The sequence below is a fragment of the Saccoglossus kowalevskii genome, chromosome 8 (assembly GCF_978046115.1).
Source record: "Saccoglossus kowalevskii chromosome 8, keSacKowa6.1, whole genome shotgun sequence".
Classification (NCBI taxonomy): Eukaryota; Metazoa; Hemichordata; class Enteropneusta; family Harrimaniidae; genus Saccoglossus; species Saccoglossus kowalevskii.
Window position 1 is genome coordinate 35,142,902 of NC_140648.1, and position 26,561 is coordinate 35,169,462.

At 33.1% G+C, this 26,561-nt stretch overlaps 2 protein-coding genes across 3 annotated transcripts in view; one reads left to right on the top strand and one right to left on the bottom strand.

Moving 5' to 3' along the window:
* Window positions 1-6,975, bottom strand: part of LOC102809207 (serine/threonine-protein kinase/endoribonuclease IRE1-like) — a 47,836-nt gene extending 40,861 nt beyond the window's left edge. Inside the window, exons 1-3 of the mRNA XM_085502533.1 lie at window positions 6,774-6,975; window positions 748-874; window positions 234-334 (exon numbers count right to left, since the gene is read on the bottom strand). Coding sequence (XP_085358659.1) covers window positions 234-334; window positions 748-874; window positions 6,774-6,854 — 309 coding nt within the window. The 5' untranslated portion in view covers window positions 6,855-6,975. The remainder of the gene's footprint in view (window positions 1-233; window positions 335-747; window positions 875-6,773) is intronic.
* Window positions 6,976-9,358: 2,383 nt separating this feature from the next.
* Window positions 9,359-26,561, top strand: part of LOC100370396 (testis-expressed protein 2-like) — a 38,849-nt gene continuing 21,646 nt past the window's right edge. For both annotated transcript variants that reach the window (XM_085502534.1, XM_085502535.1), the window contains exons 1-2: window positions 9,359-9,465; window positions 10,074-11,421. In XM_085502534.1, the coding sequence (XP_085358660.1) occupies window positions 10,186-11,421 (1,236 nt within the window). In that variant the 5' untranslated portion in view covers window positions 9,359-9,465; window positions 10,074-10,185. The remainder of the gene's footprint in view (window positions 9,466-10,073; window positions 11,422-26,561) is intronic.

Sequence of the window (26,561 nt, forward strand, 5' to 3'; positions counted from 1 at the left end):
CACTTTTGAAACAAAAAATGAGACAAAGTTGTTTTTCTATTAATTAGGTCAAATACCCAGGATCGACTTTAAAATATTTTCTATCAGCAAGCTGTCATATTTAAAAGCACACATAACAATTAATTGGGACACATGCTTCAGATCAGAGTATGATTGTGTTGCAGGGAACTCAGATTAACATGTATCACTAATTATAAGCATAATCAAACAGTCACATGAATAAAATGACGTACTTTCAAGCCTTCTGTACCGAGAGCATATAAACTGCCATCTTTTGGATCCGGTAGGAATGATGGACCTCTAGCATACTCTGAAGGAACTTTTAATACAGGATCTGGTAGAAAATAATAACAACAGTTAATGAGATATCACATCAGTTTATTAAGCCTACGGTCCAAATAGCAAACTGGTTTCTGGATCGACATTTTAAACATTTAAAGCAATGTAATACTGTAAAATACTTTATTTTTGCTTGGAATTAATTATCGCTATTTTCGCTGAAAGAATGATTCTGTGAAAATAAAATCCAGCGAATCTACCTTTTTTCCACCATTTTACAATTCAACTCATCAAAAATCAGTGAAAATACATTCCATACAAAATACCCAAAAAGTCTTTTAAGCAAAAATTAATTTATTCAACCTAGTCACAATTAGATCTAGAATCAACCAATCATAAGATCATTGGAACTACCACTAAGATACCTTGCAATCAATTATAATACTTTAATTGTTACAGGACATATACCTTCTTTTAAAGTCCACAAAGTGATACCAGTGTTTTTATTCACAGCATGCATTCTACCATCAAGAGTGGAAACCAATAAGACTGATTCTTGTCCAACATAGGGAATGGTCAGCCTTCCAGTATTTTTCTAAAAGAAAAAGAAAAATTATTAGAACATAATTCAGGCTTTCTTTGTATTGTTGAAACAAGTCAAGTCATGACATGATAGAGTCCCTGTTATTAAACAAAACTGAAATCAGTCAGCCATTTTGAATCAGAACTTGAAATGAATGCATGTGTGACACATATTATGTAGTTGTAAATTTTATTGCAATCAGTCGAGACATGTCCAAGATGATGGCATTCGTTAATACAAAATGTCCATCAATTGACAATTTAGATTCCAATTAGAAAAACAAAATGCTATCCTGTTGTGTTCAATTTAAATACGGTATACATGTATGTACAAAATTTTAACAACAGCAGTCCGTGTATGTATGACCGGAATCCAGAATTTTGAAGCATTTTTAACATTATTAAAATGGTCATCATTTTTACTTGAATTGTCAAACTAATGCATGTGCATGAAATGTAAATTGCTTAATTTTTGCTGACATCATGTCGTAAGACCCAGTAATTTTCTCAGCTACAAAATTTTTGATTTCAACAACTTGTTAAATTTGCAAAAATGTCTTCAATCTTACTCAAAATTAAGTCTACAGTATGCGACGTATGTATGACGTATGCACAAAGTCTGAATGTGATTGGTCAAATCTGGAAAAGTATTTATTAAATCAAAATGTCTGCCAGTTGGTCATTTGGAATCTGATTTTTAAAAATCAATGTATTCAAATTAATCCATATAGAAAGATCTGGTTGTGGAATGACAGAAATGCTTGATTTTAACTTCTCACCACAAGCCTTTCACACACAAATTTTTCTGTTGTCGTATATTCTTCAATATATCTGGAAATGGACCCTAATTTTGGAGCCAACAGACAAAATTTGTGTCAATTTTCAATTTTCACTTGAAAGATTTGGCTATTTTTGTCCCAATCTTCTGAAGGAAAAAGCAGGCTTTAAACGGGACTGTTTTGTGAATTTGTGATGAAAAGAGGGAACTGGTGGTGAAAAGGCATTAGCATTATTAACATTTAAGTGGCTAGCCAAATGAATACATATATGTATTCCTTAAGTTCGAATGTGATTGGTCAAGGCAGGTCAGCGATATGGCTCCAGAACAGCATTTGTTAAAACAAAATGGCCACATGCTATTGACCATTCATCCATTTTGAATCTGATATAAAAAACAAAATGGTTTGCATCATGGTCTCATAATAACATATATACCAAGTTTGGAAAAAAAATTGGTACCATAATTGTAGAAATGCTTGATTTTAATGAATTTTACGCACTATTTAGCCATCTAGAATCAAATAAAATAAAATGTATATTGTATGCTTAAAGTATAAATGCACTCAGAGATACACACAAACCTAGGTACTATCAGTAATATAAAATTCACCTTGGTGAAACAAAAGCATGGCTTTCACTGCTAACAATGGAAATCAAAGAGAGCTTCTACATGTATCCAATATACAACATACGTATGATTTATGGTTGATAATTTTAATGATTTGATTTTAAATCATTGACATACAAGCAAGACAAACCAAATCAAAATTTTTGAAAAATGGATGAAACTGTATACTGATGAGTAACATACAGACATGGAATGCCAAGACACACAGACATCATACCAAGCTGATCATAAAAATATTTAATAGGTTAGCTTCCAGGTACCGTTACCTTTTAGTATGATGCTCAGAACAGTTCAATTGAAGCAGAACTACTACGTATTGGTTAACTCTGATGAACAATACAATGTACACATACATTGCAAATCGTTATATTTTTACCTCAATATTTTTTTGTAATTTGATAATTTAAGCACTTTCATGAGGAGGAAAGTTTGTGAAATTCACAGCAACTCCTTGTCTTAAGGACCCCTATGAAATGTTTACTCGTCTTCAACACAATTTTTTCCGATTCTTCAAACTCATGACATCTCAAAGTCAATGTCCACAAGTGAAGGTGACAAAGACTCTAACAACAATGACGCTAAATTATCAATTGTTGATTTCATACGCATGTATTTACAAACTTTTGTAATAAATACAGTAGTACTATAAATTCATTTGATATGCCTGGCAGATGGTTTGAAATTCATGTTACTCAAAAGGTCAACAATATGTCACAAACAAATACACTGAAACGTGCAGGTCTGTATGTAAAAACACATAGAAACTAATTTAATATTGTCATTTGTTGTGAATAATTATATTTTTAGCTCTTTTTAAACAATTCTACATTAAAATAGAACACCGCAATTGTTTAAGACTTAGTCTTCCTAAACTAAGCTGCTTTCTAGAAAAACATGCAAATTTGTGAAAAATGTACAAAATATGTTGTACCATCTTAATTTTTTATCATTATCACAAATAATGCTATTTAAATTAAATACTATTCCTTAACAATGTTATTTTAATCATCAAATATGAAAAACAACAACAATAATAAATGAATTAAATTTTAGTAAAATTTAAACAAAACAGTTTGTTGTTCATTAACAACTTAAAATTGAAAAATAACAATTTTAGAATGAAATTTGTATTATAAGAATAATTGTAAAAGTTGTTTCACATTGCCAGAATATATTAAGATAATTAATTGCTACAATGACCTTTATTCAGTCTAAATATTCTCTCTATACGTATTATTTGTTCAATACAATATGGTTCAACTGAAATGATGAGTTAATTGAGTGAGTCTGGTAATCAAAAAATGTAGTTTCACAATGAGATGTACATGTACAGGTAGTACTAAAAACTATCACGCATTGACTAGTCATAGTTATAATTATTATTATTAATAAATGAAATGGAACAATAATTACTAAAGACATTGTTTACTGTAAAATCTATATTAGAAGTCATGACTTATTAAAATGTTACAATACAACAGAAGAATGTGGATTTTATTTGAGGAATGGTGACTGTTTTGTTGTGAATTGTTCGAAAAGAATGTGTGCATCCTTCTATTAGGGATGCCCCTTTAGTACAGATTTGACAATACTATTTACCATTTACTATATATTAAAGTCATTGCTATCAAAATATCCAGAGTAAATGCCCAATAGAAGTAGTACATGTATGTAGTTTAACTCTTTTGAGTGTCAACTTTTGGCACCATTCACAAGAAATATTTCTGTACAGTCTGCTCCTGACATGAAATATTAATAAAAATTATTATCAAAACCTAGAAGCCAATGTCTACTGTCTACTAATACTGTCTGTACATTTTGTATGATTCAAAATGTGCAAAAATTGACAATGAATTTTGGCAGGTTATAATAATTATCATACAATTGAGAAAGGTTGGCAAAAAAAAAAAAAAATAGAAAATCAAATTTGTAAACAATATTTGCTATTTTAAAATGAGATTGAAGATGAATTACACTTTTTACTACTTTGTTCTAAATATCATAGGCCACCAAAAAACCCTGACAGATATTGCATTCCCGGCTAAAATCACCAATTCATTCCAGAAACTTGTATACGCAATTAACAATAGAGATGAGGAAATGATCAAAAGCATTGAAGTTTTGAAGAAGCTTCACAACACAAAAAAATGTATCACTTTCAAATTTGTATTTATTGCTAACAACTAATAGAAATGTTACTGTTACTTTTACATGGAACGTTTACATTTGTGATGTGTGTTTTTTTTGTCGTATTTACCTCACAGTGCAAATATCATCTCCTATTTCACTGAGATTAGGTTTTTTCACCATTACGCATATAAAATTATTCTAAAATTGATTATATTTCTGCAAAAGAGCACTATTTTTTTTTGTGATGTTCATGACATGTATGTTTCAGTGAACAAGGCAAAAGCCAAGAAAACCAGTCTTACGACATCATTTTTATTTCTTCCACAGCATAACCATGTGCATGTGGTTACTAATAGAGCAAATACAGTGATTAGTTATAACAAGGCCACCCTCACTATGGCCTTAAGGGCAATGATCAATAGATTGAAAAGGGAATGTGTTTCCCATTGGAGCCTACATCCAGACTACTAATACATGTGCCAGTACTTGGAAATATATGACTAAATTAAGAAGACAAAAGTATGTAAAGAGGGTTGAAACCAGTTCTGTCTTCTATTTTGTACTTCTAAGATTGTATGATTCACTTATAATTCAATTTTAAAAATTAGCCCATTTGTCATGTGAGTTCATGTACGTGCCATTCTACATATATATCCATGATTACTGATAAGAAATTGACAAACTATGGTAGCCATGGTATTCAGTACGTATATAAACTAAAGGGGAAGGGGTGGGAAGCTTATTCAACATTTTTAACTGACAGCTAATTTCAGAAAACAAAGACTCCATAATAGATAACATACGACAAAGGGGCTGCGATAACACATACAAGCAACCAGACTGTGCCAGGGATGGTTGAAAATCTGAATTAAAAACAATCATACTATTACCAAATCTGTAAAAAATTAATATGGTCATCTTTTATAAGAACTAAAGCATATATATCGTATGTGCTACTTTACTGTAAAAATTCTAATTTTAGGAGTTTTGGAGTAAGAATTTTGACACTTTTATGTATTTTGACCCAAAAAAAGAAAGTAATTTTCTATCATCAAGATTTTGATTACAAAAAAAAAAAAAAAAAAAAATTAGGCAGATTTAGTTTTTGAAGAATCATGAAATGTGAGCAAAGCTGACTTTGACACTTGAAGGATAAATTTTGGCTGTAGATTTTGTGAAATTGGCGATGTTGACTATGTTTAGACATCGTGTCAAATTTGTAATTGTTTTATTGTTCGAAAGGAATCATGGAATGTATGAAATATTATACAACAATCGACCATGGAAGATTCTCACGCTTCGATATAAATCAAAAGAAGATGCTCTATAGAAGACATTTGGTAACATCCATTATTCATGAGTTTTTGCAGGTTTTCTTAAGTCATATGTCTATGCATGCTAAACATGTGGTGATTGGGCTAGTGGTTTTTAACCATCATTTGAATTTTATAAACATTTATATAAAAACATTTATGCCTTTATGAAATGCATTTATAAATGTTTTACCAAATGGTTTTTATAGCTAATTAAAACATCTTCTTTGGATTGAATGAAGCACAAGGATTTCCTTGTGATAAATATTTTATAAATATGTCCCCGAACTTTAACCTCACTCAAGACACTCTCCATTCAATTGCATATGTCCCCTCTAGATATAGTTATAGGAGGGGCATATACAATTAATATGGGGAGTGCTGCAGGATAGGGGTACAATTAGTGTTAGGAGGTACAAAAGGAATTCTTCCCTTATAAATGTAAATCCATGCTTTCATGAAATGCACAGTAACATACAAACATAAACTTAAAATCATTGAAGTGCAGTACATCCATAAATCATACTTCAAAGAAGAGAAATTGCTCCTTCACTTTCATTCAACATGCACATAATCTACAGTAACAGTCGATTATTTTACTGCCAACTATGAGTCAAGGCATTGACGACAACAGGTTGACGTGTACTTGTCCGAGGGAACCCCCGGATGATGTAATCATGACCACCCATGTTCATTATGCTATAACGTGCAGTGATACTACCGGTATACCACAAAAAACGCCAGAAAATAAAATATGCATTAGCTAATGGCGAGCCTTCAAAACAGGAAGTGATAACATCGTGATTACTGTACTCTGGGGGAAAGGGAACACAGAAAATATTGCCGATCCGCCGATCGAACAAAACAAAGATATCGGTGTCGTTTACATGCGATACTACACGAGACCACTATTCAATTGTCACGCCGCGTAGGAATGCCGTATTGCTGGAATACACATATTTTATAAACAGGGTACACATACATGTATAATAGTAAAATTAATACCGAACCGTACGATTTGCAACAACATTTGCATTTTGTAATCATCGTGCACTTCTCACCTTATCTGCTGTTCCTACTCGGATTTCAAAGGCGAAGAACACCAGTATCGTGGTAAGAAGGTGTCTGCACAACCACTGCATATTTATGTCCCGTTATGGCGAATATAGCATGAAATTACACGACAAATTAGACAGCACAACACATCTTCATTTTCACACGCTCGTTTAAAAGTTTTGTTATTGTAAAGCGGAAGTGACGTTTTTTGGTTTTGCTCGAACATTGCGTATTCATTGCTGATTGGTTTACGTCGACCTTGGGTCAGACCAGTCTAGTGGACTCGCATATGGATTTTGGAACGACATTTGTAAATTTTCATAATTATATATAAACTACAAATAAATACATTACTGTATTCTATTGGATGTAAAGACATGACAAATGTTCACAGTTTATAACATTTAAAACGATTATTTTTAGGTCTTGTCGAGTTTCTAATGTTTATTATTTTATTGCATCGTCGTCACGGTCATTCAGAGCGGACTAGATTTGTTTCAGCATATCTAGAAAACCAAAAATTGTACATATGACTTCACTGAATAAGAACATATATGGTCAGTTACAAAAATAGCAAATACAGAGCAATAAATGTCACAACATAGTCCAAATTATGTCAATTAAATCGCTTTTCTGTTGATCTTTGCTTTAAGTTGTGCTGTCTCCTTATTGTAAACAAATGAGTGAATCAAGTTGTTGTTGATTTCAGTTCCATTATGTTGTTATAATTAGCTTGATGAGTTTAAAATCACTAGTGATGGGAGTGACAATTTGGAATTACTTTCTACCATCATGAACATAAATTTGTTACGTCTAATTGAAGGTATCTTAATTTGAGTTATATATATAAATATATATGTGTTTATTCCACGTTGATTTAGCAGTGACAGTCCAGCATGAAGGAGTCTGAACAAAGACTAGTAAAATCATGGACATTAGAAACAATCGTCTATAATGGTTAAACCGAACGTGTACCAACAAACTACAACAAAGGAACATATAATCATAGAAGTATAATTATGATATAAACCAGTCCATTAAAAGAAAACAATGTCATTTAACTATGATTTAATGGCAAATTGTTTAGTTTAGTTTTTTATTTTAGTTTAAATAATATATACAATATCACAGGGACAAGAAAAACACGACGAGTCAATGTTATTGACACAACTGACACAATGTCAAATTATTACACTGGCAAAACACAAGTTACCGTCAGAACAATAATAGAAACACACATTGCTGTATCGTAACACATTGCAGTGACACATAGTGTTGAAGCACATGTTCAGACAAGAACATACATTTAGATTATTGCATATCAAGTTGAGAGCCCCCTTTTTATACAAACACATCAATCTCATAGAAAAAAAAGGTTCGGAGATGAGCTAAAAAATTAATAGTTTCGGAAAATTGTAACTAATAATTGAATCTTCGCAAGTTGAATTTAACAGCATTGGAAGAACGTCGAAAAAGGGGGAGGCCTGATCGATCCTCTAAATTAAGGAAAGGCATTGACTGCTCAGATTATACAATCGTCCTCTGTGTTTCTAGAAGAAGCATGACCGTAATTCAGCAAAAGGCTTGTGAATGTTCAAAACAATTACTAGTAATTTCTTGAGCCTGTGTTTTGATCAAAAGCAACCGGAATGTCAAGATAAGACAAATATTTAAGAAAGAACGGGGGTCGTTAAAGGCCAATTGAGTTAACATAATTATAAGATTCCTATTTGTGGTTTCATTCAAGTTGTTGACATTCACCATATGCATTATTACCATTATTATAATATATAAATAAAGTAATTATAACGTCCGGTTCCATAACAATGCAATGCGTTGAAGTTACACAACACTGTACGCTTTAGAAAATATATAAGTTCGATATGGGACTCCTAGCGTGTAAAATACATGAAATTTGAACACACGCAAAGAGAATTCCATGTGAAAAAAAAAAGAAACACGACCACCGTAACACCAGTAGGACTGAAAATGTTCATAGTTTTGTATATTAACTGTAACTGTAATTTTTTTCTCGACATTCGGACAAACAAACTATATTCTTAAAAAAATGTATCTTTGATAGAGAAAAGAAAAAAAAAACATTCACAATATCAAACTCCTGATAAAATTCAAAACTAATTGAACAGCGCCACCATCGACCATATTAAATAGTCTCTTTTTTTCAGTGCAACTGGAACTGAACCTGGCGTGAAAGATATACTTTGGTAAAACTAAATAAAGTTTTGTGACTTTTACCCAGTTTTAAGAAAATAAACCCACAAAATCATTCAAATGCTGTAAACTGTTCTTTTTTTTAATATTTAGTTAATACAAATCTTATGTACCCTGTTAATCAGTAAGCTTTCTAAAAACGGAGAGAATAAACATTCCATTTTTAAAATATCAATTCATGTTTAAAAACAAATTAAAAACCAGGTACATATATCTGTGTATATATATATATATATATATATATATACACAGAAGTTACAACAGTACAATGTGACACAATTCGTTGACCTGGGCAATGACCTGTGAGAAAGAATGCAGTGATGTGATTGGTCACACGCCTCTGCGCAGATTTATATGCGCAAAATATCGAATCTTTTATTTACATCAGGTCGATTGAGGTTTGTGTTGAGCTGCGGAAGTTTTCTTCATTTACCAACATTTCTGTTGTAATATTTATATAATTTGGTAAGTTTTGCATTATGAATGTCTTTGCTTAGCCTACCAGCTGTTTGTGATTACATTGGGTTGTGAGAACAAACACAATCACGTATTTACTGTTGACCATCGACAATTTAACATTGACGATTTGCTATTTTTGCGTCTGGCGCATACATCCCCATGTTTATTATTATTCAAATAATAGCTTATCTGTTTTAATATTACTCATTTTTATAGATTAATAACTCAGTCATTGCGTACCTGTAGTAAAATGTAGGAACCTCGAAAGATCGGTACCATGTTTCGTTTTGATCAGACGCGTGATGTATCGCCAAATCGGGTGATGGATGGCCGATCGGACTTTAACATTCATGTCATCTGTAGACTTTAACCCAGTTTACTCAACAAGACAATAACACTTATTTATTATAACTTATTAAATATACTAGGTGGCAGTCTGCGCTGGTCTCCGTGCATGCGTCATAGAAATAAATAGACAGTCAGTCGTTAGTGTTGTCTATAACTTACCAGTTCAATTATATCTTCTTCGGACGACTAACGTACACTTATTTTTTATTAAGGTCATTGTTTGCTGATGGTATTCACATGCTGATGTTTATTGCTTTTCTAAACAGATACTCAATACCGATTCAAGTGTACACCAGAACAACAAGTCTAATGGTTAGTTCCAAAGGATGATATGAGAAAACCGATTTGGCTACTTTTCAATTGTGCATTGTGAATATCATGAGTGATAAGAAGATTCCACCCCCTCGGCCTCCAGCGCCAAAATTGGGTTCAATGAAAGGAGGAAGTAGGAATCGTGGAAAGACTAACCTGCCCTCTGTCAGTATTCGATACAACCCCTTATCATCCTTAGATGATGACGATTTTATATTAGACGATGAAATATCTATAGTGAAAGATAAGAAAATTCAGCCAACCAGTGTATCCAACGGTAGAAGTGTCAGTCAGCCAAGTAAAAGGAATACATCTGAAACCGTACCAATAAATGCAGCTAAACCACCAACAAAATCAGCTGTTCCAGAACAACCCAGATCTGCTAGTGTGCCAACAAAATCACGGTCCTTTGATAGAGGACTATTTACTGTTAATAGTGAGATTTTGGAGGTAAAAGGAGAGGACACACACACAAAATTTGAAGGTGTAAAAGATGCCGGAACTGATCCACTTACTTTATTGAGTAAAATGTGGGAAGAAGAAGATCTAAGCCCTCCAACCTCTCCGCTAACAAGACCAAGAGCTAGCAGTGCTAAAAATGGTACTTTGCATACAAGAGCCAAAAGTTTGGACAGAGAAGTGCATGTCAATACTGCTACAGATGGATTAGATCTAGTTTCTGACCATTATGACATTCCCCCATCTGCGTCTGATCCATATTTCTTCCATACCAAGATACAACAAGGCTACCAAGAGAAAACTGAACCCAAGGAACAATCAGTGAAAGCTGAGAGCCCAAAGCACACTAACAGTAAAAAAAGGAACATTGGTAGTATTTCCATGTCTGGACTGCTAGCACACTCTATAAGCTTGGATGGAACCGAATCTGGACGAGCTACAGATCAATCCAGTGAGGGAGATGATAGTAAGATTGACAGTCCATCATCAGAGAGAAGTAGTAACGGTATTTTGGACATTCAACTTGAGGATATTGAATCCCCCAAAGAAACCAAACCACCCATTACAATTGTATTTACCTCAGCTGAACCGTTCCCTTTTATCCCTGGTTTATTACTGACGATGCTTGTGTATACATATTTCACCGTTCCTCTGCCACCCTATATTCAAGGCATGTTTCTTGGATTTGGAATAGCATTTTTCCTCTTCAGTTTCTTTGTCTGGTTAATAGTACCACCAACTCCAAGAGAACCTATGAAGTTGCCTGATGTATCCCTACTGCCACAACTAAAAGTTCCAATAACGAATCAAAAACAGAAAGAAGACGAAAAGCTTCTGCAACGGGTAAGCTGCTTTTGTTCATAGAAATATATTTCTTTACTGCAATTTTCTAGTAAATATATAGGTAATGTGAAAAAACAAATTTTAGTAGTCTGTGACAAATTTATATAGTACAGTATAGTAACCACCCAAGGTAGGTACATAAGGAAATTGTTCTTAATATATAGGTGTTCTTTATACAGAGGTTGATTACTTAATTTGTGAATAAAATTAAGCCAATGTTTTCTCAGTTTAAGGAGCAATTAAGAGGGAGTGAATACAAATATGTTTGTTTTTTCTGTGCAGAATGCATGTTAAACTGTGACGTTAGAGATTCAAATTGCACATGCCCATCTAATCATTGTAAGAGTGAATTCACTACATGCTATATCTAGCTGTCCTTTTTGGGACACTGTGATGGGGTGTAACTGGGAGTGTGTAGGCTTACAGTGGCGAGAAGCTTTGCTGTCCTTCAAGTTCAAATCTTGTGTTTCATATTTATACATGTACATGTACAGTATCTCATAAATGTGCCTGTAAATTCAGATACACAGATTCATTTGACCGATCTAATGCCAAAAGGGCGGTTACTAGTCATATTGAACAGGTTGCCATTATATACAAATCACATGTAAATTGTGTTGGAACTAGAAATGGTCACTAACACAGGTTTCTCTGCAGTTGATATTTTTTTCTTTGCAGTAGTTATTTGGTCTGAATCACTTATAGGCATTGATATTTCATAAAGTCCAGATTACTTTTTGACTCCCGTGTGCGAAGCTTTTGATATTTCGAGTAGTAATGATCATGTTTCAATGAAACTTGGTACATAGTTACTTGAGGACTGTGCAGACCCCTGATTAGTTTTTGGGTAAATATGTGTGTATATTAATTACTTTATTAGCATAATTAGTTAATTTTCAGCTTTTCACCTGATATCCCAAGTACTAATCATCACATTTCAATGAGACTTGCGACATAGATATTCTAGGACTATGCAGAGACCTGATTAATTTTGGGATAAATAATTGTGCCTACATGTATTAATTACCTAATTTGCATAATTAGTTAATTTTTTGCTGTTCTATGGCTATTGCACTGATGTCTAAAAACCACTCATTGGATTTTAATGAAACTTTTAAAGAGTACCCATCACATTTCAATGAACCTAAGACTATGCACCATATTAGTTATTGGTAAATATTTATGCTTCTTAATCATCTAATTAACATAATTAATTAATACTGATATCTCAAGTATTGATCATCACATTTGAATAAAACTTGGTACATAAATGCTAAGGACAATAGACAGCCTTATTAATTTTGGGTTAAAATCTGTTCATATTAATTCTCTAATTAGTATAATAATTAATATTTTTTTGGTTCTAATCACATTTCAATGAAACTTGGTACATTGTGCAGACCTTATTAGTTTTACACCTAAATCTGTTCATATTAGTTATCTTATTTGCATAATTAGTTTTCAGCTATTCCATCAATATCTCAAGTATAAGTAATTTTGAATTAATTTTTAATGTGTCTCCAAAACTCTCAGCATACGGGAGTTCTTTCTAAGCTTTCTTTGATTCATTATTTATTTTGAACATGGAGCTGGCCAATTAGTGTTTCTCAGTACATTAAACAGTACAATAGACATACGTCTGGTACAAAACACATTTGTTAACCTCCTAACTAAGTTAGGATTGTATATAAATTTGAAGCAAACCATAGTTCCTGTTGTAGGAGCTCACAGTTCCAGTAGAAAATTATTTATTAACCTCCTAACTAAGTTAGGATTGTATATAAATTTGAAGCAAACCATAGTTCCTGTTGTAGGAGCTCATAGTTCCAGTAGAAAACACTTTTATTAACCTTGTAACTATGTTAGGATTATGTAGTAATTCAAAAACCGGACACAATTATTTTATGCTCAGATCATATATTTAGAATGTTATGCCTGTTTGTCAGAAACTTATTAATGAATCATGCAATCTTTAATAAAATCACTCTTTTCATTACAAAATCCTTCCTTACACTAACCTACGTTCATAAATAATAATACAAGAAGCAACACATGTGTGATTCTTTGATTTAATCGATTGCATTAATTTTCTGCCCATCTACTTTGTTTTGCTATTGACTCATGGCAGTGTTTTAATTGGTAGCTGACAAGCAAATTTAAATATTGCCCAATCTGACAACACTGTGGATCCCTGGCTAGTACAGACTATGCACAAGTAAACAATACTGATGCAGCCAGAAGGTATAGGTTATCTATAACATCTCTTGTTTTTTTATGTGATACCTTAAAGGTCCTTTGGAATCAGTATCACCATATTTGCCCTATTAGAAGTGCATCTCCATAAAGTATGTACATGTATAAACCAAAAAAAATCTTTTATACTGAATCATTAAAATATTACTTATATTGACCATAGAAACATCTCTGTGAATTTTATATTAAAGCGCATACCTACTAATAGAGCAAATACTATATTTATGCACATTCTTCTAGAGAATAATTGAAACAGTATCACAGCAGTATGTTTACCCACAACCTGACTCCAGATTTAAATGTTAAAATGTCAAAATGTCTCGCTCCTTAAAATTTAAATTATAATAGCAGTTTATGCAAATCAGTGAAGATGTCTGGCACGCCTAGACTGTTGTTTTTCTGGTACATTGAGCATACCTAAGTATTATTGTATTATTACAATCTCTTAAACGTCCATGAAGGTATATAATGAGATTATTTCTTTCAACTGAAGCTGTTGTAAACAGCAGCCATTCAGTTTTGGTCAAGTAGTTTTTTGTCGGGTTATAAGTCACTGCATAGTATCTAATTGGACTTATGTGACTATGAATATTAAAGCAGTGATTTTATGCCATAATTACAAGTATAATTTATGCATTTGGACGTCAAAAACATTTAGAAATATATGTACACCATAATTATCAACCTGGTTGTGTGACATGTGACTATAACATTTTGAAATCTAGTTTGTATTATTGTTGATCAAAGAATTTGCAATAAATACCATCACACTTCTAAAAGGAACATCTACAAAGGGTTCTACCATTCTGTTGGAGTGCCACAATCACTGTGCAACACTAGCTTATTTATTAATCACAACTCTATTGGGCATATCTGTTACTAACCAACTATTATTATATATCTGGCAAATTCATTCAGTTGGTGAGTACTACCCACAAGCAGACAATATGTAATCTAGCCAATTTTTTTAGTTTTTTTCTTTAAAGAAATGAATTAGTATGCTTTACGACTTTTTTTGCCCTCTGCAACAACATTATATACATGTACTTGTATATTTTTGTGCCTGAAGCCATTAATATAATAATCTTATTATTATTATTATTATTATCATCACATTCATAATAATCCAAGCTGTAATTTTTTAAATCCATCCCAAGAATGATAATTATTAGGTACTCATCCTCTATGCAGACATAGTCTGGATGACATCTATAGTATGGTCATATAGCAAGCAATAAAGTCTAGCTTATGAGCAGACTATTTCAGCAGAATCTAGTTTATACCAGTATTTGGCAGGTGTGTCACTAAAATATTTCATGCAGATACAATATGATAAAAAAAAATCATTTTAAAGGTTGATTTTTTTTCCCGTTTGTATTATTTTTTTCATCAGTATTTTACAATAAAAACAAAATTTATTTTTTGAGAGCATCACAGTACAATTCCTCTATCACCCACTATGGTATCAGATAGTTTGTGTTAAACACATGTAAATAGTAGGTAATTACCCAGCTGTTCATTCACTGGAGTTGTTTTTGGAGTTAAATAAACATTACAGCCTTTTTGCTGTATACATATACATACAGTACTTCCCTTTTGCAAATACTAATAATAGTATTTTTTATTGAACTGTGATGCGTTCGGTGACAACATGTTATAGTCATTAGTATTCCATACATAGTAATATGACAATTTCTATACATATATGATAATAATATTATGAAAATTCAATTATGTTTAACTGAATATTTCACTGTAATTACATGCTGCAGCAGATAATGTGATTTTTGATTTAGGTTTATGATTACTGACAGCTCATTTCATGCTAATAGATTACTGCAATGGCTTAAATTTTTCCAGACGCAAATTTTTGCGCTGAAAAATGATTGGTGGTTAGTGTCTTTAATGAAATTTTTTCATCTTGAATGCTCAAGTGATTGAGTCACAAATATTTCTGAGTTGAATAAATTCAATGGTTTACTGGCTGAAATTTAATAGTGTTGTTTTCAATTGATGCCAGAAGCATTACGTAATCTACTGAATTATTCATTAAGTGTTTGATTCTGACAAATAGAAATTATTGACGTGACATGGACATATTTGGACGATTGTAGCAATCATGAAATAATTTTGCAAGGTATTTTACATAACATTTTTGCATCTCAAAAACAAGGAACATGTTACAAGGTTGCCAAATGGTATTCAATTTGACAGAAAAATACCTCTACTTGTATTGTCTGAATATTTTTTTCTGCATTTTTACGAGCACTTTCTAGCAAAAGGTGTATTTCATATTGAACACAAAACGTATTATGCCCGTAGGTTCAAATTGAGTGAAAATAAATTTTTCAAGATTCTGAAAATTTTAAATAATAATCAATAATTAATTACTGTAAAATATATATTTTAGATGAAATTATTTTTCGCTGAAAAGTGTTTTTGGGTGTTTTGTATGGAATTTATTTTCACTGATATCTGACAAGTTGAATGTAAAATATAGAAAAAAAGGTATATTAGCTGGATTTTATTTTCGCTGAATAATTCTTCAGCAAAAATAGTAAAAATTTAAAAGATTTTTATTTTATACCATAAATATTCAATTTTAGCTTCTATACATGTATCTTGCTTCTGTGAAAATAAAATAGATTTATTATCCAAATTTCTAATCATACATGTATAAACTTAATAATTTATTAGGAATTATCTATACAAGGTGAGTTGTTGATGATTTGCAAATTTCATTATTCTGTATCCTTTCATTATAATGAAATTAATTGGATATACATCATATATGCACATAATGATGTGGTTTATACATGGGCATTGTCAATGGAAAAAGAGATGACATTGTGTGTTTATCTGAAGTGGCTCTCTTTTGTCTCTGTGTCTCAATTGTAGATCGATAATGATTCATGTGACCTTAATTTGTCAGGCTGTGAACACAATCAAATTATTCTTGTTTATGTGTTTTATCTCTTACTTTAATGTCTTACTTTAGGGCTTGAACTTCACAGATGCAATAGCCTGGATAGCAAATGAGTTTTTCTTGGTTTCTTTCAAAAATACCCTATATTATTCCAATAGATGATGCTGAGTGTATTTTATAAAGTTTGATCCCTGTTATCTGTCAATTTAAAGGCTTTCAGTTTCTATTACCATTTTCACTTCACATTGTACTGTCAGTATTGTCCTTCAAAAACAGGTACAATTGGTTTCACATAAAGGATCAGCAAAAAACAACCAGATCACCAAGTTTAGATATAGAGCATATGAGATGTATGTCAATTGCATTGGTTTAAATGTCTTATATTAACTATATTTGCTGTTTTCTGTGTCACATGGTATTTTTGGCAAAGTACATCAAAAATCCCTCTTGTCTGTATATAGATTTCTAACATTTTCACCACCAGTTCCCTTTTTTCATCACAAATTCACAAAATAGTTCAGACCTGTTTATAGTCTGCACTTTCCTTCAGACGATTAGAACAAAAATAGCCAAATTTGTTGAGTAAAAACTGAAAATTGACTCAAATTTTGTTAGTTGGCTCCAAAATTAGGATTCATTTCCAGAATTATCAAAGAATATAAGAAAAAAGTGCAGAATAATTTGGGCAGGAAATTCTGGTGGTCAAAAAGTTGAAATACTCTTCCAATCTACTGAACCACTACTTGTATTTGTTTGGTGCATTCCTTTTCCATGCACATACTAGTAACTGTGTATGCTATGAACCGTGCTTATAAGTTGCTGAATCAAATTAAACTGAATATTAAACCTGTATACATTCAATTTAACACAGTAGCAAACCCAACTAATAGTTAATGGGTGTTTTTTTCATTGCTATAAAAATTGTCAATTGGATATGATTTGAGGGTTATCAGAAAGACAATATTTTACCATGAGGGTTTAATATTGTGTTTTAAGGGAGTTTGAGTCAAATATATATTTTACAATGTTGATGATGTTACTGCAAGTATATGTTATTGAAGTTTCCCATTGTATATATTATATTCAAACTATTATCATACTAAAAACTCAATTTTGTTTTGGTAAGTTTTAACACATCAGTGATAACATACAACTTTATTTACATCCCATTTCATCAAGCAAAATTTCGAGATATGAAGAAATAATTTAACCATGGAAAATTAGTGCAGAAAATGTTGACCATTTTGCTTGACATTTTGAACTTTCCAGTACCCAACCTACCCATGTTTTGTTGTAAATTGAAAAGTTCTTTTTATGTCCAAAAATATCTGTTAGATTTAAATTCGTAAAAATAAATGAAAAAAAATAAAAAATCTTGCCGACACTGTACCATCCTATATTTTTTGCTTGGAAACACAAACTTTTTTTTATTTGGCCTAATACTTCTGTGAAATGACATGATTTTGTTATAGTCTATAATAATGTCATGTTACCCAATTTTCAAAGTGTTTCATTCTACTGTCTGGAATCACTCCCGATTGTAAAAGAAGTATTAAATATTTATGTTCTGACAGCATCATGTTAAATTATGCTTAGATTTAAATGATTGCTCGGTGCCAAATCAGCCATAAATGAACATACATGTTTAATTTCTTTCCTCCTGTCATGTCTGGTTGACTGAAAATGATATAGAGGTCAGTAAAGGTCATATCCATGGAGACAGACAAGCTGTTTCATTTCTAAGTGCACCTGAGCTAAATCGTTCTCAGGTATTGCTTTCAATTTAACGATACTATTACAAATATTTTTTGCAAGTTACTGTTCATTAATGTAGTGTGTCTTTTTCTTGAGGTTTTGTTCAGGGGATCGAACTGTAAAATATGAAGATGTGAACCAAATTTTTGTGATATTTTTAGTAGTGGGTATTGAATTATGTTGATTTTGTTATTTTGGCGATCCGCTCCGCTAGGATTGCCCTTATAATCACTTTTGTCGTTTTGTGTGTGTGTGTGTCTGTGTGTGTACATTTCCAGTGTTCACTATTATTTCTTCTGTGATTTTTTTGGCTTGGCCGATTTCGTTCAAACTTGGCAGGTAGGTCACACCTTAACCCTAGTTATAAGGAAAAATCTGGAAATTTTTTTTGGCCCACCATTGCCATAGCAACAACAAAAAAACTGATTTTTGGATAGCTTCACGCCAAATGTATCTCCTCCTACAAATTTGGGATAAAACACTTCAGACATAGCTCATTCTACTCAGCTTGAGTGTGGGCACAAAGTTACCATTTGAATTTTTGATATCTGTTTTCATTACCGAGAAATTTGACCCTAAAGTTGGGGTAACTTTTCACCAGCAACGGCTTTTAACTCCTCTGTGATTGTTTCGGCTCGGCCGGTTTTGTTCATACTTCACAGGTAGGTCGTGCGGTCACTAATTGGAAAACAATCCTGGCCCACCATTGCCATTGCAACATCCAAAAACTGATTTTTGAATACTTTCGCCCCAAATGTATTACCTCCTACCAGTTTTATCGGTGTCGCTGGGTGTATATGATAAAGGGAAGTTGTGCAACCAAATTTGCCGAGTTCGCAGTTTTTCGCCAATAAAAAAATAACTAAGGCAACAACTCACGGTTTTTCAGCATTTTTGTAATAAATACATTATTCTCCATCAATAATCCGCCCAAAACAGGAACATTTCTACTAATTCTTGTGTTTTTTCGACGTTTTTCGAAAAACCTGCGATTAGGCTGTGAAAGTAGAACATTCCGGAGGGGGCGAAATGGAAGAGCCATATTTAACGCGTAAAAATAGAACGCGTATTTTGACCTCTATGCGGTCGTCGCCAAAGAGCCCCGCGTCCATTGCCTGGCAATGCTCTTCCGTTTCACCAGTTGCGTTTTTTGGCTAAAATTTGGGCAGTACTGTCAGTCACGAAAATTGATGAATAAATTAATACACATAAAATATGAATCACAGGCTAATTCAATGGTCACCGAACACTCCACTGTGGCAAGATAGTAGCGTACTGTATATTTGACCCAGATTTGACAAGCGTGGTACAGTTTTTTGCGCGTGTCCGTAATAACGCGCACAAAGGATTGTGGGACAGAGTCCTTTATTTGCTGGCATTCTTGACTTTTGACTGCAGTTCTTTTTTATATTTGAGAGTAAATGCTTTTGATATGCTCTTAGGTTTCTTAATATCCGTCTGAAATTCTGGACTGTGGTCATATTTTTCGATTAGGAGTCGTATATTTAAATAACTCACCGTGACTAATGTTTTGCATTATGAAGTATATTTTTATGAAGGTCAACACACTGTACTTTAGGTAAATATTTACCATCTCGTTATTTCATTATTTCGCTTTCCAGCATTTACAGGAAACGCTTCATTCTAGAAAATGCTATCGCAAAACTGTTGGAAATAATAAATGTAACAGCAGAATACGTCCTAGCACAGTCACTCGACTAGGAGAGTGATTGTGATCCTAGTAATAAACTAAGTGACTTCCAAAAACTGAATGGTGTTTGCGAACTTCGTATTAGTTATAAACCGACGTTAGCTTCACGTTTATGTCACACCATGGAAACAGCCAAAAACATGGTGCTTGTTTTTGAGCGGAGCGGATCGCCAACCAGCCTACCGGCTTGTTTCCTTTGATTGCTGCAGTTATTTCGTGAGGAAATGTTTGAGTGAGGTAGATATTCTGTGATCATTGTAGCATGTAATGGATTTCTCAATTTGTCCTGCTTTGTGTTATGAAATAGTATAAATAAGGAATAAATATACGTATCAAATCAATATTGGGATATTTGAATCCTCTCATCTTTATAACAGATTTGCATTCATAAGCTTATCTGTGTATAATGTTGAAAGCATATGAATGAAAATGCTGGTATTGATATGTCCATTTTACAGGTTGCCATGGTAATACGCTTTATTGATAAAAGCATACTGATACATCAATGTGCTCAGTTTTCTGTTTACTTTTATTTTGTGAATGTTGAAGCTCTCTTGGATGTAATGTTTATAGTTTCTATGTGTGAAGGTCAATACCATTGTATTTATTAGTTTTCATGTGAATTTTGGTCCAAATGACAGAATTTGCCTTCTCTATAAAATTTGTATACGCAGATATTGTATACATATGTTTTATAAAGATGGCATATTTAATTCATTGGCTAAATGATCAGAGCAAACCAAACTTATTCATGTATGTATACTGTCATACTTCATCATAAGGTTTGTACATTTATCTTTAATGTGGCCATAGTTACTGTTACCTAGGGCAACCTCCAGCATGAACAAACTGGTCATAAGGGTGTTATCATGAAATTCCAGTCTTCCATATCTGAGTAATACCGTAAAGTATTTACCCTAAACCACTGTTTTTTCCATGCACTTTAGATGTCTTAGGGTATTGTTTTTTTTGTATTCACTGATCTTGGGGCTTGGAATGATGGGGATAGAACTGCAAATTTGTTACCATACTTACAGAGGCCTGATCTTGCTGGATTATTTCTGAATATTTGTTTTAATGGTACATGTAGCAAACTACCTTACACTTAAATAATATTAGCATTTGAACTATTTCTCATTACCATTAGGCCACGAAAATTTAACTTCATTCATTATGGGCTGAATTATGGCTGTCAATATGGTTCACTTATTTAATATTTTACAATTCATTTCAATTTTATTTCTAAAACACAATAATACCTGCAATATTTTCACGATATTCTATAATTATTATACATCTGTCACCGTAACACCATAAGTTACAGCGTGCTGTAATTTTGTGGTATTTTACAGGGTATTTTCATCCTACCATATTAGGAAATGTGAATACCAAATATGAAATGATTACGCGCGTAAGCGTGTTTTAATAATAAAAACAAACATGGCTGCCATCAGGGTTTGACCAGACACCACACAAAGAAGTTTGCTGATTCTGTTATAAATTTTTTGAATTTTGGCATTCCCATGATGTATTCTTGGAAGGAAAAGATGTATAGTAATAAGGTTATTACGCGAATACCTCAAAGTATGCACTCAGACAGTAGGCCACGCATCGACCTTCGCTGTGCATTGGTCGATATTCTAGCTGTACTGTCTTTGTGCATACTTTGAGGTATACTCATAATAACCTTATAATATTCTCAGTAGACTGCCAGTGCCAGATAAATGTAAATTTTAATATCCAACTGAATTGATGTCCTAGCCTCATATGAGGTAGAGTGTCTGCGTAGGAGTATTAAAGTTCAGTGACCTTTTGTTTGTGATATATTTGCTGCCTTCTAGGATGTCCATGTCATTTAAGCTACCAAACCAGTAAAAATTGCGTTGGTTCTTATTTCCTGTAAAATAACAACTTCTTTATAAAAACGCTATCCTCACCACACTCAATCCCAAAATCACCATTTATTGGCGATCCGCTCCTCTAGGATTGCCCTTATAATCACTTTTGTCGTTTTGTGTGTGTGTCTGTGTGTGTACATTTCCAGTGTTTTCACGTATGATTTCTTCTGTGATTTTTTGGCTTGGCCGATTTCGTTCAAACTTGGCAGGTAGGTCACACCTTCACCCTAGTTATTAGGAAAAATCTGCAAAAACTTTTGGCCCACCGTTGCCATAGCAACAGCCAAAAAAACTGATTTTTGGATAGCTTCGCGGCAAATGTATCTCCTCCTACAAATTTGGGATAAAACACTTCAGACATAGCTCATTCTACTCAGCTTGAGTGTGGGCACAAAGTTACCATTTGAATTTTTGATATCTGTTTTCATTACCGAGAAATTTGACCCTAAAGTTGGGGTAACTTTTCACCAGCAACGGCTTTTAACTCCTCTGTGATTGTTTCGGCTCGGCCGGTTTTGTTCATACTTCACAGGTAGGTCGTGCGGTCACTAATTGGAAAACAATCCTGGCCCACCATTGCCATTGCAACATCCAAAAACTGATTTTTGAATACTTTCGCCCCAAATGTATTACCTCCTACCAGTTTTATCGGTGTCGCTGGGTGTATATGATAAAGGGAAGTTGTGCAACCAAATTTGCCGAGTTCGCAGTTTTTCGCCAATAAAAAAATAACTAAGGCAACAACTCACGGTTTTTCAGCATTTTTGTAATAAAGACATTATTCTCCATCAATAATCCGCCCAAAACAGGAACATTTCTACTAATTCTTGTGTTTTTTCGACGTTTTTCGAAAAACCTGCAATTAGGCTGCGAAAGTAGAACATTCCGGAGAGAGCGAAATAGAAGAGCCATATTTAACGCGTAAAAATAGAACGCGTATTTTGACCTCTATGCGGTCGTCGCCAAAGAGCTCCGCGTCCATCGCCTGGCAATGCTCTTCCGTTTCACCAGTTGCGTTTTTTTGACTAAAATTTGGGCAGTACTGTCAGTCACGAAAATTGATGAATAAATTAATACACATAAAATATGAATCACGGGCTAATTCAATGGTCACTGAACACTCCACTGTGGCAAGATAGTAGCGTACTGTATATTTGACCCAGATTTGACAAGCGTGGTACAGTTTTTTGCGCGTGTCCGTAATAACGCGCACGAAGGATTGTGGGGCAGAGTCCTTTATTTGCTGGCATTCTTGACTTTTGACTGCAGTTCTTTTTTATATTTTAGAGTAAATGCTTTTGATATGCTCTTAGGTTTCTTAATATCCGTCTGAAATTCTGGACTGTGGTCATATTTTTCGATTAGGTGTCGTATATTTAAATAACTCACCGTGACTAATGTTTTGCATTATGAAGTATATTATTTTGAAGGTCAACACACTGTACTTTAGGTAAATATTTACCATCTCGTTATTTCATTATTTCGCTTTCCAGCATTTACAGGAAACGCTTCATTCTAGAAAATGCTATCGCAAAACGGTTGGAAATAATAAATGTAACAGCAGAATACGTCCTAGCACAGTCACTCGACTAGGAGAGTGATTGTGGTCCTAGTAATAAACTAAGTGACTTCCAAAAACTGAATGGTGTTTGCGAACTTCGTATTAGTTATAAACCGACGTTAGCTTCACGTTTATGTCACACCATGGAAACAGCCAAAAACATGGTGCTTGTTTTTGAGCGGAGCGGATCGTCAACCAGCCTACCGGCTTGTTTTTGTACATGTATCTTCTCTCTAAAGGTATTTTCATTACAAAAATTGTAATCATGTTTTTTTGAAGGTTTTTCGTAATCCTGTTTTAGTGATTTTTAATGAAAGAACAATATATAAATTTCACATGTGTATTGTTCTGAATATTTTCAGATAATGAATATTCACGTAAATAAAAGTGAGGGCCCAACATCTCTACAGGTTTTGTTGCTGCTAAATAAAGGTTTCATCACTTTTGACAGCATGTAATTTTTGAACCTTGATGCTTAAAATAATTCTAAGTCAGAAACCCAGATGTGGCAGCGATTTTCTGACTTAAACCACATACCCACTATCCAATGGCATCAATTCCATATCAAAATTCTATTAGAAATACCCCTAAAACAGACATTGTCATTGATTGTGTCAGGGAGATTCTGTCACAATGTATCGTTTGTTGATCTCTTTGTTTCAAATAAATAATACATACATGTACATCTGGCTACACACGTGTTATGTAACCAACCAGAAAGTAAACACAGCACATCTGATACATGCATGTACATGTTAATGTGTTCATTATGCTTTTACATGTAGTCCCTGATGGAGTTATTGCTTGGATTTATTGTTATAATAATTACCAATGACTTAAGAATTCTATGTTAAGATCTACAGGTAGTTATGTGTGTCTAGACCAGGTTAATGTGTCCATTATGACTTTACATGTAGTCCCTGATGGAGTTATTGCTTGGATTTATTGTTATAATAATTACCAGTAACTTAAGAATTCTATGTTAAGATCTACAGGTAGTTATGTGTGTCTAGACCAGGTTAATGTGTCCATTATGACTTTACATGTAGTCTCTGATGGAGTTATTGCTTGGATTTATTGTTATAATAATTACCAATGACTTAAGAATTCTATGTTAAGATCTACAGGTAGTTATGTGTGTCTAGACCAGGTTAATGTGTCCGTTATGACTTTACATGTAGTCCCTGATGGAGTTATTGCTTGGATTTATTGTTATAATAATTACCAATGACTTAAGAATTCTATGTTAAGATCTACAGGTAGTTATGTGTGTCTAGACCAGGTTAATGTGTCCATTATGCCTTTACATGTAGTCCCTGATGGAGTTATTGCTTGGATTTATTGTTATAATAATTACCAATGACTTAAGAATTCTATGTTAAGATCTACAGGTAGTTATGTGTGTCTAGACCAGGTTAATGTGTCCATTATGACTTTACATGTAGTCCCTGATGGAGTTATTGCTTGGATTTATTGTTATAATAATTACCAATGACTTAAGAATTCTATGTTAAGATCTACAGGTAGTTATGTGTGTCTAGACCAGGTTAATGTGTCCATTATGACTTTACATGTAGTCCCTGATGGAGTTATTGCTTGGATTTATTGTTATAATAATTACCAATGACTTAAGAATTCTATGTTAAGATCTACAGGTAGTTATGAGTGTCTAGACCAGGTTAATGTGTTCATTATGCCTTTACATGTAGTCCCTGATGGAGTTATTGCTTGGATTTATTGTTATAATAATTACCAATGACTTAAGAATTCTATGTTAAGATCTACAGGTAGTTATGTGTGTCTAGACCAGGTTAATGTGTCCATTATGACTTTACATGTAGTCCCTGATGGAGTTAGTGCTTGGATTTATTGTTATAATAATTACCAATGACTTAAGAATTCTATGTTAAGATCTACAGGTAGTTATGTGTGTCTAGACCAGGTTAATGTGTCCATTATGACTTTACATGTAGTCCCTGATGGAGTTATTGCTTGGATTTATTGTTATAATAATTACCAGTGACTTAAGAATTCTATGTTAAGATCTACAGGTAGTTATGTGTGTCTAGACCAGGTTAATGTGTCCATTATGACTTTACATGTAGTCCCTGATGGAGTTATTGCTTGGATTTATTGTTATAATAATTACCAATGACTTAAGAATTCTATGTTAAGATCTACAGGTAGTTATGTGTGTCTAGACCAGGTTAATGTGTCCATTATGCCTTTACATGTAGTCCCTGATGGAGTTATTGCTTGGATTTATTGTTATAATAATTACCAATGACTTAAGAATTCTATGTTAAGATCTACAAGTAGTTATGTGTGTCTAGACCAGGTGAATGTGTCCATTATGCCTTTACATGTAGTCTTTGATGGAGTTATTGCTTGGATTTATTGTTATAATAATTACTAAGTTAAGTTAAGCTCAATAGATAGATATTTTAAAGTCTTTGTAGGACTGTCCCTCAGAAACAAAGAAGTAGAGTAAGAACATTGGTTTGGTATATCTTACATATCTTGGTAATACATGTACAAGAGCAAACATGGCCTATAAGTGGCTAGTTACTGCTTGCATCTATGTTTGTCATTTTTAGTTAAGTAATACCCCGGTACTCAGATTGTATGATCAGAACTCTTGCCTACTGTTCATTGGTCTATTATAAGAACCACAATGATATGTGTTCATGTCATATTTCATGCTGAATTTGTCTATTTCAGTGCATGTCTGCTCTATATATATCAGAGCCACTAGTGCCATTTTTTTAAAGATAAATCTGCATATCTTTTTTAATTAAGTTGTTTTAAAATCTGAAACCATGCATCCCATGAAATCATTTGTTGAGACCGTAGTCTAGAAATATATAATTTTCTGTTCACTGCGAGATCTAACACATTGAAAGACATGGGTCAAACATTTAAAACAAATCAAATGATTTGAATTTTTGAAAATTTCTCACTTTTATAGCCCACTGTCGAAATGCTAAACTTACAGTTTTGTGTTTGTTGAATGTCTCACAATGTTTTGATGCCACT